The sequence below is a fragment of the Corvus cornix genome, chromosome 10, assembly GCF_000738735.6.
Source record: "Corvus cornix cornix isolate S_Up_H32 chromosome 10, ASM73873v5, whole genome shotgun sequence".
Taxonomy (NCBI): domain Eukaryota; kingdom Metazoa; phylum Chordata; class Aves; order Passeriformes; family Corvidae; genus Corvus; species Corvus cornix.
In genome coordinates, this window is record NC_046340.1 from 10,449,431 (window position 1) to 10,460,409 (window position 10,979).

General features: G+C 48.9%; 1 protein-coding gene across 3 annotated transcripts in view; it reads left to right on the forward strand.

Annotated features, from left to right (window-relative positions):
- The window catches only part of LOC104683892 (gonadotropin-releasing hormone II receptor-like), a 31,727-nt gene extending 20,950 nt beyond the window's left edge, over positions 1 to 10,777 (forward strand). Inside the window, exons 3-6 of one of the 3 annotated variants that reach the window (XM_039557755.1) lie at positions 3,072 to 3,183; positions 3,550 to 5,001; positions 5,260 to 5,461; positions 5,740 to 10,777. In XM_039557755.1, coding sequence (XP_039413689.1) covers positions 4,495 to 5,001; positions 5,260 to 5,461; positions 5,740 to 6,146 — 1,116 coding nt within the window. In that variant the 5' untranslated portion in view covers positions 3,072 to 3,183; positions 3,550 to 4,494 and the 3' untranslated portion in view covers positions 6,147 to 10,777. The remainder of the gene's footprint in view (positions 1 to 3,071; positions 3,184 to 3,549; positions 5,002 to 5,259; positions 5,462 to 5,739) is intronic. The other 2 variants (XM_010390958.4, XM_010390957.4) reach the window with 2 other exon arrangements.
- Positions 10,778 to 10,979: the final 202 nt, after the last annotated feature.

Here is a 10,979-nt window from a genome sequence, read left to right on the forward strand (position 1 = left end):
TTTTGTGTCTCTGTCTTTTGCTGCAGAGATTTAGGGGAATTTTGAGTGATGTCCTGTTCTGGACCTGTTTGTAACTTACAGCACAGTGGCACCATGCTAATTTTTATGATTCTGTTATTTAATGAAAAGGCTGAAAAGTGGGAGCTTCCCAATCTCTTGACTTGTGAACTTTGGGTAAGAAGAGAAATTGTTCCAGAGGTGAGCTCATTTCTAACCCCGGGAAATGACTTCATGGACGCTGGTATTTACTCACAAAAACATTGCATGTCAGATGTCCCTGACTAGACTTTCTGTTTCAAGTCCAGTATGAGACAAAAATTTCCTTGGACGAGCTGCTCCTAAGACAATTCAAAGATTGGAGGAGAAAAATTGGGGGGGGGGGTAGCGGGAGGGGGAATCAGCATTAAAAACACTGAAATCATTAAGTTTTTCTGACTAAAGGGGAGTTTTTGGGCAGCCAGCCCAGCAGAAGCACCTGCCTGGGGAGAGGGTGTGGGTGATGAGTCCAGCTGAAGAATCACCCATCATTACCCCCCATAACAATCAGCAGCTGGAGTTTTTCTCAGAGAGGAAAATACAAGTTTTTCTCTCTTTGGGAAGCCAAAACTCTGGCAGTGATTTACCAGGATAAACAGCAGCAGGTTCCCTGTCCTGTGTTTGCAATAGGTTAATGGAAATTATATCCCACACTGCTCTCCCTGGATGAGATCCTGGTATATACAGGGTGTCCGATGGAAAAACACAGCACTTGCATTTTTATTTGAGGTCTGCTGTGCAGAAATTGTCACTGGGACTGTATTACCCAGTGTGGTTCCTGATTTCTGTTCTCTCCAGCATAGGGAGATAAGCCCTATTTGGGGATGCTGGGGGATGATGTCCCCTCATGACCCAGCGCTGGACTGCAGCTCTGGGGATGTACTGGGGCAGCATCCCAAGAGGAGGAGATTTTGGGAACAGCCAAGCTGGGATGTATGGAAACAAGCCCTTCCTGCCAGCACTGTTTCCTAATCCTGGACACCAAAACCCTCTGATCGTTAAACCAGTGTTCAGAGATTCGGCTGAAGGCTGCCATGCAGACAACATCCAAACTGACCTTTGAGGAGATGAGAAAAAAAGAAAAAGAGAGAAAACACAAGGGGGTTACTGTGCAAACACCAGAGAAAAGCAGTCATTTCAATAAGGGACCCCACCCTTAAAATAAGACTTATTGCTAATGCATGCCCAGGACATTTCTGTGTGATGGTATGCTAAAAAAATCCTCTCCGAACAGGGACTAAAGGCTTTGTTGTGGCATGAGCAAGGCTTACAGTTCCCCAGAAAAATCCTGTCCCTCTCTTGCATCATACAGCCAGGGATGGAGAGGACATTTCTAGACAAAAAGGCCATCAGCCAGGACAAAGGACAAACAGGGAATACATTCCTGATTTGCTATTTAATTGCTTTCGTGCAGGTGCAAAGGGCTAAATGAAAGGGAAAAAATAAGGATGAGTGCGTGGGGCCGAATTAATCTCAGCTTTAAGCAGGAACCTAATGTCAGGAGGAGGTGGCTGCTGGAACAAACAGGCTTCCACCTAACTTCTTTGTGGATTTTGTGCTATTTTTCCCCCAAGGGCCAGGCTTGTTCCCAAGGCACTGGTGGGTGATGCTCCTATCAGGTAAGGAGGTGAGGGGGACAGTCCCATCCCATGTGGCAGGGCTGGCTGGTGCTCGCTGGCAGTGCCAGCAGGGTCTGCTTTTCTCTTTCCTCCTGTATGTAAAGCACTTTGGATGCAGGAATTGCCCTCTGTGGCTCTGAGCAGAGAGTTTCCATCCTGATCCTTTTCGGCAGCTCCATACAGAAGTGATGGAGAGTTTAGGGGATTCCAGGGCAAACATGGTCCGGTGCCTGCAGCATCTCCTGGGTCTCAGGAGCTGGTCCCTCTGGCACACAATTTGACTCTTAAACCCAACAAAGAAGAAAATATCTTTTCTACTTGTGTCCAGGAGCACTCCTGCCAGCCCAGCAGCCTCAGAGATGGTGCAATCACCCTCAGAGCTCAGGCATTTCCTCCTGAAATAAGTGGGAGTAGTTCTAATGATGGAAAACCTATTCCAGGAAGGGAATCTCCTCCTCTTGGGGAATAATGCAGAGCCCTCACTGCCAGCCTGGGATCTGCAGGGACCTGTACGCCATGTACTCTTTAATTTAGTAGCCTGGAAGATGTGGAAGTCTATCTGCATGTCATTAAAGTCCTAGTGAAGCCCCTGGGAGTGTGTTTGCCAGTGCTGGCCCCACCAGGGCTTGGGGCTGTCCCTCTTTCACCCCCACAGCTCTTTTACTGGCCAGAGGAGCAGGAGGTCCTCAGTTTCCCTCCCTCCCCTCACATTGCACATCGTATTTTTTAGGCTCTTGTGAGCTCTTTGTCCCTCCCAAGGTCCTTCCCTCTCACTGTGTTATGCTGCAAGAAATACAGAAAGAACAAGATGGTAACTGACAGACTGCAGGAAAAAAGTGTATTCATTAAAATGGCAAAATGAACCACATTTCCCCTTATTAATTCCCTCCTTACAGCATTTCCAGTCCAGGCACGTACCTGTGATGCTCCCATGGACCCGTGTGGTCCTGGAGCATCTCTGAGGTGTGTGTGTGTGTGTGTGTGTGAGTCTCTCGGTTGTCTGAGCAACGGGACGTTCATCACTAACTCTCAGGATAATTAACTCATTTTCCTGTATTTATAGCAAACCAGTACAGGGAGTATTGGCACTTATCCCTGATGGGGCCACATTTGGCACAACGTTTTGAATTTTGGCCATTTCTTGCATTACGGTGGCTTTGTTATCATCCCCGCTGCTTGCTCATTAAGTGGGCAGCTCATTAAGCTGACAAGGACAGGGGTGATGGTGGCTGCCTGAGCCAGGCTGCCTGTGGATGCCCACCTCGGTGTGCCCTGCTCCTGGTTTGCCGGTGCAGGGGGGTGTTTGCAGCAGCATTCCCATCTCCAGATGCCTGCATACGCCTGTGCTAACAGCAGTGTCGCTCCTGGCTTGGCCGCTGGCAAGGGGAAATTTTACTGCTTCAAGGTTTGTTGCAGGGATGTGATGCAAGGAAACGTTGGAGCATCCTGACTCAGCACTGCAGCGGTGGGGGACCCGTGGGAAAGACACAGAGCATCTTCTCTCGGCACCAGGGCATGCATATGCCAGGTATGTTTCCATCAGCTGTGATAAATCCTGACCTGGATATGGATTTCTCCTTGTTTCTTGCAGACAAGCAACTTGGTACTTTTTAGCTGTTCTTTCTTTTTGCTGCTTGTTTGTTGGGTTGGTCTTTGGGGAGGGAGGGGGTGAAGACAGCAAGGGGAAGGGGGCTCGGGGTGCAGGTGGTAGGGCTGGAGGAGGGTGCATTGCTGCAAGGTGTTGGCATCTCCATCCTGCAGAGCTGGGGAGACAGATTTGATCTCTGCTGTTCCTGTTTTTTGTACAAAGGTAAGGAATGCTTTGTTTTGATTACTGATCTCAAAGCCCTTTTCCAACCTAGTTCATTCTGTGATTCTGTGATTTTGGAATCAGCAAACAGGAAGGTGCTTGAAACAGTAAGAGATGTGCTGTACTTGCAGCTGGGACTGTAAACAGCTCATGGCCACAGAAGCTGGAAGTATTTGCCCTTAAAATGTGAGTTCTGCTCAGGTAAAAAGGGCAATGAAATCAAGTGTGTGGACCACCACACTGCTCATCACCCCCCAGCCACCCCGTGTTTAAGGAGGGTTCTACCTTCCCCTCCCCTCCTGCTTTGGCTCCAGACGTGAAAGGGACAGAGGTGTTGAGCTGGTGCTGCTTAGGTCCTGGGAAAGTCCAGGCTCCTGGGCTGTGATCCTCTCCGAGGAGCCACTGTGATCCTCCCTGAGGCGCCACTATCAGATGCTGGACAGCGTGGGATCCCCCTTCTCCCTGCCTGGCCACCCCCAGCTGCTCTTGCCTACGACCTCAGATCCAGTACTGGAGATGGAGGTGGACCATTAAGGTTTAACACACTAACGGGAAGGGCTGTGGGGTTTCTAAAAAGCTGAGCCCTGCTTACAAACCCCCTTTGGAAGGACAAGCCCTTGAATCGAGCACAGCTGTCCCAGCACAGGCTCAGCCAGCTCTCGTATGATCCATTCCCAGCAGGATGCTGGCAGACAGACTGGTTCCATGGTCCTGTCCACCACGCCTGCTTTCCCAGCTGCTCAGCCACCTCGCAAAGAGCTAAAAATACATGTCTGTGTGAGCAGTCACTGTAGCTACAGCAGGGGTAAGCAAGAGAGGGCGGCCAGGCTGGGTCACCCTGATGGGGGGACACAGTGGCTTTGCAAAATAGTCAACACAGAGGGGACAGGACAGGACAGATGGGACAGACTGCTGCTGATGCCTCCAGTGAAGATCCCACCATCTCCCCACTTTTCCATATGTTGAAGCTGCACACTCCACACAGCCCCTAAGAAGGGTTTCATTTTGCTGCTTGTGTTTCAGCAGGGGATGAGTGAGGAGCAGCTCCCTGCATCTCCCCACTGCCCGTCTGTGTGGGAGGACACCAATGTCTCAGCCTCTGGGTACCCCCAGTACTGGGTGGAGCCCCAGTTCACTCAAGCAGCGAAGGTCCGTGTGATCATCACAGCCGTCTTCTTCCTGCTGGCGGTGGGAAGCAACATGGCGGTGCTGGGCAGCCTGCTGAGGAAGAGGAGGAAATCCCATGTGCAGCCACTGATCCTCAGCCTGGCACTGGCCGACCTACTAGTGACAGTGATGGTGATGCCCCTGGATGCGGCATGGAACGTGACAGTTCAGTGGTATGGAGGGGACATCTCCTGCAAGATCCTCAACTTCCTCAAGCTCTTTGCCATGTACGCGGCTGCCCTGGTGCTGGTGGTCATCAGCCTGGACCGGCATGCGGCCATCCTCCATCCATTCTCCCGTGCTCACCACCGCAATGGGATGCTGCTCCGTGCTGCCTGGGCTGGCAGCGTGCTCCTAGCTTTGCCCCAGGTAAGGTTCAGTGCCCTCCCCATGGATTTTGCCTAGGCTGGGGTGGTTTTGGAGAAGGGCTTCTCCACCCCGACATCCCCAGGCAGTCTATCCCAATCAATGGGCTCCACCAGCACCAGACCAAGACATGAGTTAGGTGCCCCTCTCCCAGTCCAACAACAGCAGGGAGATGCTCTCCATGCACAGTCAGCAGCATCTCCAGGATGTGGTGCTCTGCTCCAAATCCTCTCTGAGTTATTCTTTGGTTCTCCATTTCAGCTTTTCCTCTTCCACCTGAACACAGCCCCAGGAGGGAATTTCACCCAGTGTGTTACTCATGGAAGCTTCCGAGCGCACTGGGAGGAAACCGTCTACAACATGTTCACCTTTACCACCCTCTACATCACCCCCCTGAGCGTCATGATCGTTTGTTACGTCCGGATTCTTTGGGAGATCAGTAAGCAGCTAAAGGTCAATAAAGGTAAGTAGATCCCAACCCTTTAATGTCCACCATGACTCCATGACTGAACTTCTCCATCCTGGAGTTGTTGTTGGGTCTGCCACAACATCCTTTGAAAGGTAAACCAACTAAGAGGTTTTGCACAAACTTATTGACCCCAGTCCTTGCTGTCTTCTTCCTCTGGGGCATGGACCAGATTATGAGATGGTCTCCCCTCTCTGGCAGAAGCAGAGTCATGGGTGGTTGTGTTGTCTTGGTTTTCCCCTATCTTCAACTATCCTTTTGACTCTCCTTGGCAGGTCTGACAAGAAATCAAAACGACCACATCTCCAAGGCACGCATGAAGACCCTCAAGATGACCATAGTGATTGTTGCCACCTTCATCATCTGCTGGACCCCATACTACCTCCTGGGCTTGTGGTACTGGTTCCAGCCAGCCATGATCCAGAAGATGCCGGAGTATGTCAACCACAGCTTCTTCCTCTTTGGCTTGCTGCACACCTGCACCGACCCTATAATTTATGGACTGTACACACCCTCCTTTCGGGAGGACGTGCAGTTGTGTCTCAGGGGCATTGAAACAGCCATCACCAGGCAAAAGAGACACAAGCCCATCTCAGCTTCAGAGAAGAACATCAAGGACAGTGCTGCAAATGGTGGGGTGGCATCAGGGGGCTCCAACGGGACAACTGTCAGCATGGTCTGATGAAGAGATATATCCACAAGGGGATGGCAGGCACAGCTTTGGGAGTGTTTTGTCCTGTAGGACCATTCTGGAGACTTTCATGATGAGGTTCCCTACTCAGCTTTATTGGTTGAGGGTCTCTGGCCCGAGACTGAGAATGTGTCTCCTGCCTTTACTCAGGGTGAAAAATATTTGGGGGTATTTATGGTCATTCTGCTGTATTCTGGCAGCGCTGTGACAACTAGAAAAACATTCTTTTTGTACTCAACGCATGCTCCGGCCCTGATTCTGGGAGCAAGCTTCTCCACACTTCCAGCATCAACCCCTGGGAGGAAATTTGCCATCTCCTCTGTGGTCCAGGGTCATGTCTCTGGAGCGGCTGGTCTTCAAGTGCCCTTTGCACCTACACCCAGCTGTAGAGCTGCATGGATGGTGTCACCCTGAGGCTGCAAAGGTGTGATCACAGGCTTTTACTCTGTTTTCTCCACCCGTTGTTGGAAAAGCTCTTTGGAAATTCCAGATCTCCTGACTCAGAACCTGCCTGGTTCTCCCATGGCTGTGTGACAAACCCTGGAAAAGATCCAAATGTCTGGAGGTTGATTAATTCAGGGGCATTCATCCTCCAGGTGTGGTGGGGAGGGAGGGAGTGCTGTGGGGATGGAGGGGCTCAGGCAAGAGTGGTACAAAGAACTACAGGGGAGTGGGGTGAGGTTTCTTCTCTCTTTTGAAGACAGCCAGAAGAGAAAACAGTCCCTGCTACCGTTTTCTGGTGTGAAGGGGATGGTACAGACAGACACATCATTACACAGCAGCTCTGTGGGACACAGGGCAAACCAGGAGGGAGGGTATTTGGGGTAATGAGAACCAGACCTGACACTGCCCAGGCCCCCTAGACTTTTCTGTCCCCATGTCCCAGAGCACACGCTGGCAGGTTGCAGGCCACATGCTGGACACATTTGCTTTGCTCTAAGCAGCACCAGCCCCTTGGCTCTGCCCCAGCAGAGCAGGTGCAGCCACCCCACAGGTGTTGTCCGAGGTGTCCCAATGATGGAAGGGATAGGAAGCAGCTGGTAGGTGCAGGGGTCTATCAGCACCTCTTTGTGCCAGAGGCAAGTGAGGGCAAGGAGGGTTTCTGGAGGGATCAGCTGAGCTTTGGTGAGTAACGTGGGTTGTTTGCTTTCTACAACTGTGCCAAAAGTTGCTTGTGAAGGCAGAGGTCTCTTCTCTGGGTGTGGCTTGAAGAGATGCATTTATTCAACTGTGTTGTCCTTTCCAGGTAATTAGAAATAGTGGATTATTGCTTTCTTTTCATTCTCTGATGCTTGTTATTAAAAGTGGGATTTGCTTTTGAAGAGAAATTTAGTTTTGAGCCAGGTGGGTGGTTGTTTTCTTAGTTTAGTTAAACCTTTGGACAGCTCAGGAGCTCTAGACTTGGCAGGAGGCAGTTCCTTGGCTATTTTTGTGGCCACTGCAGCTTTGAATAAGCATCTGGACATTATCAGGATGAAAGAGCTTTGTTTTAAAAACAACTCTTGTCTTGCTGTGGTTGCATGCATAGGGAGCTGGGAGATGTCTTCCCCTCAAGAAAACAAGTCTCCTTTGGGCACTGAGGGGGATTTTTCTCAACCTTGTTTCCGAGAGGTGTTGGCTCCCCATCAGCCGGAAAGGATCTGGACTGGTCTCCCAGTGCGCCAGCTAACAAATGACTAAAATTGGAGGGGTGGCAAGTAGTCCTTGCAGGCTGGCTGAGGCTGTGCAATGAGGACACAGGAAGCCACAGTGCTCAGGGTGATGCTGAGCTGCACATGGGTATTCAGCCTTTGCCTTTCTGGTACTAATTATTATTTATGCTAAACATGTAGCCCAAGGAGGAAAAAAAAAAATCAATTAGAACTGCAGGAGTCCAGACCAACTGGTGGGGATTAGTGTGAGCCATTTAGGAAGCATCCAAACTCCAATGAGATGCGTAATCGCAGTTTGGCTTTCCTGGGCTCATTCTGCTCAATGTTAATTACCCAATGCTAACAGAGCAGGGGCTGGCTGATGCCAGGCTGGCAAAAAAGGGCTTCTTGAAAGGTGATGGGAAAGGCTTGCAGTAGGGGAAGCTAATTTATTCATCAGACATTCCTTTGGTCTCTTTGTTTATACTGCTGATGGGAGGCAGGCCTTGAAGGTGTATTGGTTCTCTGGCAAGCCTTGAATAAGCAGGAAAGTGTCTTTAATCTACTGAAAACTATCTTCATCCACTTTTTGCTGAGTGGGACAGAACAGATCCAACATTGCTCATGCACTTAAGACCACATGTCTCCTCTTGCCCAGCAACAGGAGAGCTCAGAGGTCTTCTCTGAGGAGCAAGAAACATTTTTTTCCTTGTGGGAAGGATCCACCATCTTCACACCCCATGGGTACAGTGAAAAGGCAAAAATAGGTTTGGCTTTAGTGGGACTTGGTGATCTTACAGTAATTTAGGTTGGAAAAGTTCTCTATGAAGAGTAGAAAAGGGGAATTCTGGCAAGCATATATACATTAGTCCTTAGGGGAAGCATAGCACATCTCTTGGGATGATTGCAGGCACTCCAGCATTGCTCCTTTTGCCCATCTCTTTCATACCTTCCCTCCTGTTGCTGATGTTCAAAGTGACATCTTGTGGAGCCTGGAGTGTGGGCAAGGTGCCCAAAGTGACAGCTTTCATGAGAGAAGAAAAATGTCACTGGAAGAGTGTGCTGCCAAGCCATGTGCCCACTGCATGCAGGAAGTGGGAGCAAGCAGGTGGGCAGCACCTCTCTGGGGAAGCTGGGATCGGTCTAGGTCTGGATCTTGCCAGAGGTAGACCAAAGCGCAGGTCTGCTTTGAATATTCTTGCATTTCTGAATCTGCTTTTCTTATATTTGCTCACACTTCAGAGAGCACAAGATTTTTGCATCACTTATCGGGAGCATGAATCCCAGAGTCTCACTTTCCCCCTTGCGTAGGGGTGGTCCTGCTTTCTGTGGGGCTTCCCTCTCTCTCCCCACATTGCCTCAAACCCCTTGTCTCCAACAGCACCTGCCCTTCTCCTCAGCTGGCTCCTGAGATCTCCATATAAAAATATATTTAAAATACATAGAGAGACAAAAAATACTTTTTATATATATTATCTGTGTCTGCTTGTGGGAGGAAAATTCTCCCACTTCCTCAGAACCTGCCCATTTCCACCAAGGAAACACCAGTTACCACACTTCTTGCAGTCCCAGCCAGGATTAGATTTGTCTGATTCAGTAACAATTCTTTAATATTCACCACAGTAATGTAATGAATATCTTAATAAAAGCAGGTAGCTCTGTATTTCACAACTCCTCGACCTCACCCTGGGCTGCCTGCTCCAAACACAGCGGCCCTTTGTTGGGGAGGAAATTCTGATTCATTCCCTGTTTAGTGTTTTTATAGCACTGTGCATGTTCAGAGAACCACGCAAGTGGCTTAAGAGGCTAACACAAACCTTGGGTTAATTCATAATACTGTTAGTTACTCAGCACAATACCCGCATTAATCCAGCTGACTGCACCTCACCACGTTGGGAAACACATGCTGAAGTCAGCAGGGAGCACAGAAAACAAGCGTGGGAGTAGGATATTAAGTATTTTGCCAGGCTGCTAGGTAGGATCTGAGCACCTTAAATGTATTTAAAATATTTTCCCATTGCTGTTGCCCCGCTCCGCAGCTGTGCAGCTGAAGCAATGATGAGGCTGTGCCCAGAATCCCTGCAGGCCTGAGCATGAGGGATGGGGCTACGAGCTCTCCGAGGGATACTCCACACATATCCATCAGGACTCAGCTCCCACCTGCAGCCACCTCCTTTTTTTTGGGTCTATTCAAACTGATCAAAGCAGAAAAAGCTGTTTTTTTTCCTTTGATACCTGCTGATTTCATTGCAGAGCTGGACTGTGCCTGTCTGCCATGAGCCCCCACAATGCTTTCTCTCTGGGGACATAGCCTGGAGCTATTATTACTTCGTTTGCTTACTCTCAGAAACTTTCCTATGCAAAGAAATCCTAAGAAAAGAGCTTTAAATCCCTGCTGTGTTCCTTTCATCTGGCTCAGGAGCTCCCAGGTTTGTGCCTTTCCCTGCAATGCCAGCAGCCAGCCATCCCACAAACTGCTGCTCAGTCTCCTCCTTTTCCAAACTGCCCCAAATAGCCCATCTGTTCCCAAAGATGGAGGTTTTTTCAGACATGCCAGGCTTTTTAACAAACCATTACCCTTTAGACAGCATCAAATACCTCCAGGTTTTCTGGCTGTCACATTACCTCCCATAAACTTGTATATTTACATTGCACAACATTTAATATAACATGCTGAGGAAGACCAAAAATGGGCAAATATTCCCAGGACCCCTGTGCGTGTCTTAAACCCCAAGTTTCTGCATTGAAATATCAAGGAGTAAACTACTATAAAGTTGAATCGGTTGCACAATAAATTATTAGTTTATGTATATTTTAATTGCAAATCTCTGCAATAATTAGCACTGACACTTCTTGGGCTGATGTGCTGAGTGTGCTTTGACAGTGAGCATTATTAACGGGCTGTAAAAGGCAATGGGGAATTGGATTATAATGTTCTTGTTTTGCAAGCTGTATGGTGAATAAATAAATTTGTTCTGGCAGCAAAATTAACTGGGATAAATGTGTCTAGCTCCAGTCACCAAGAAGAGGGCTTGCTGTAAATGAATTTGTTGTCAGCCTTAAGTTAAAAGAATCTGGTTACCAGGACATTATTTCTGGCAATTAGGTACTAGAACAACATCAGAAAAAGAAGAGATTTTCTTTGAACTATTTAATGAGTAAGGTAGTAATCACAGACTCATTTGCTGGAAAT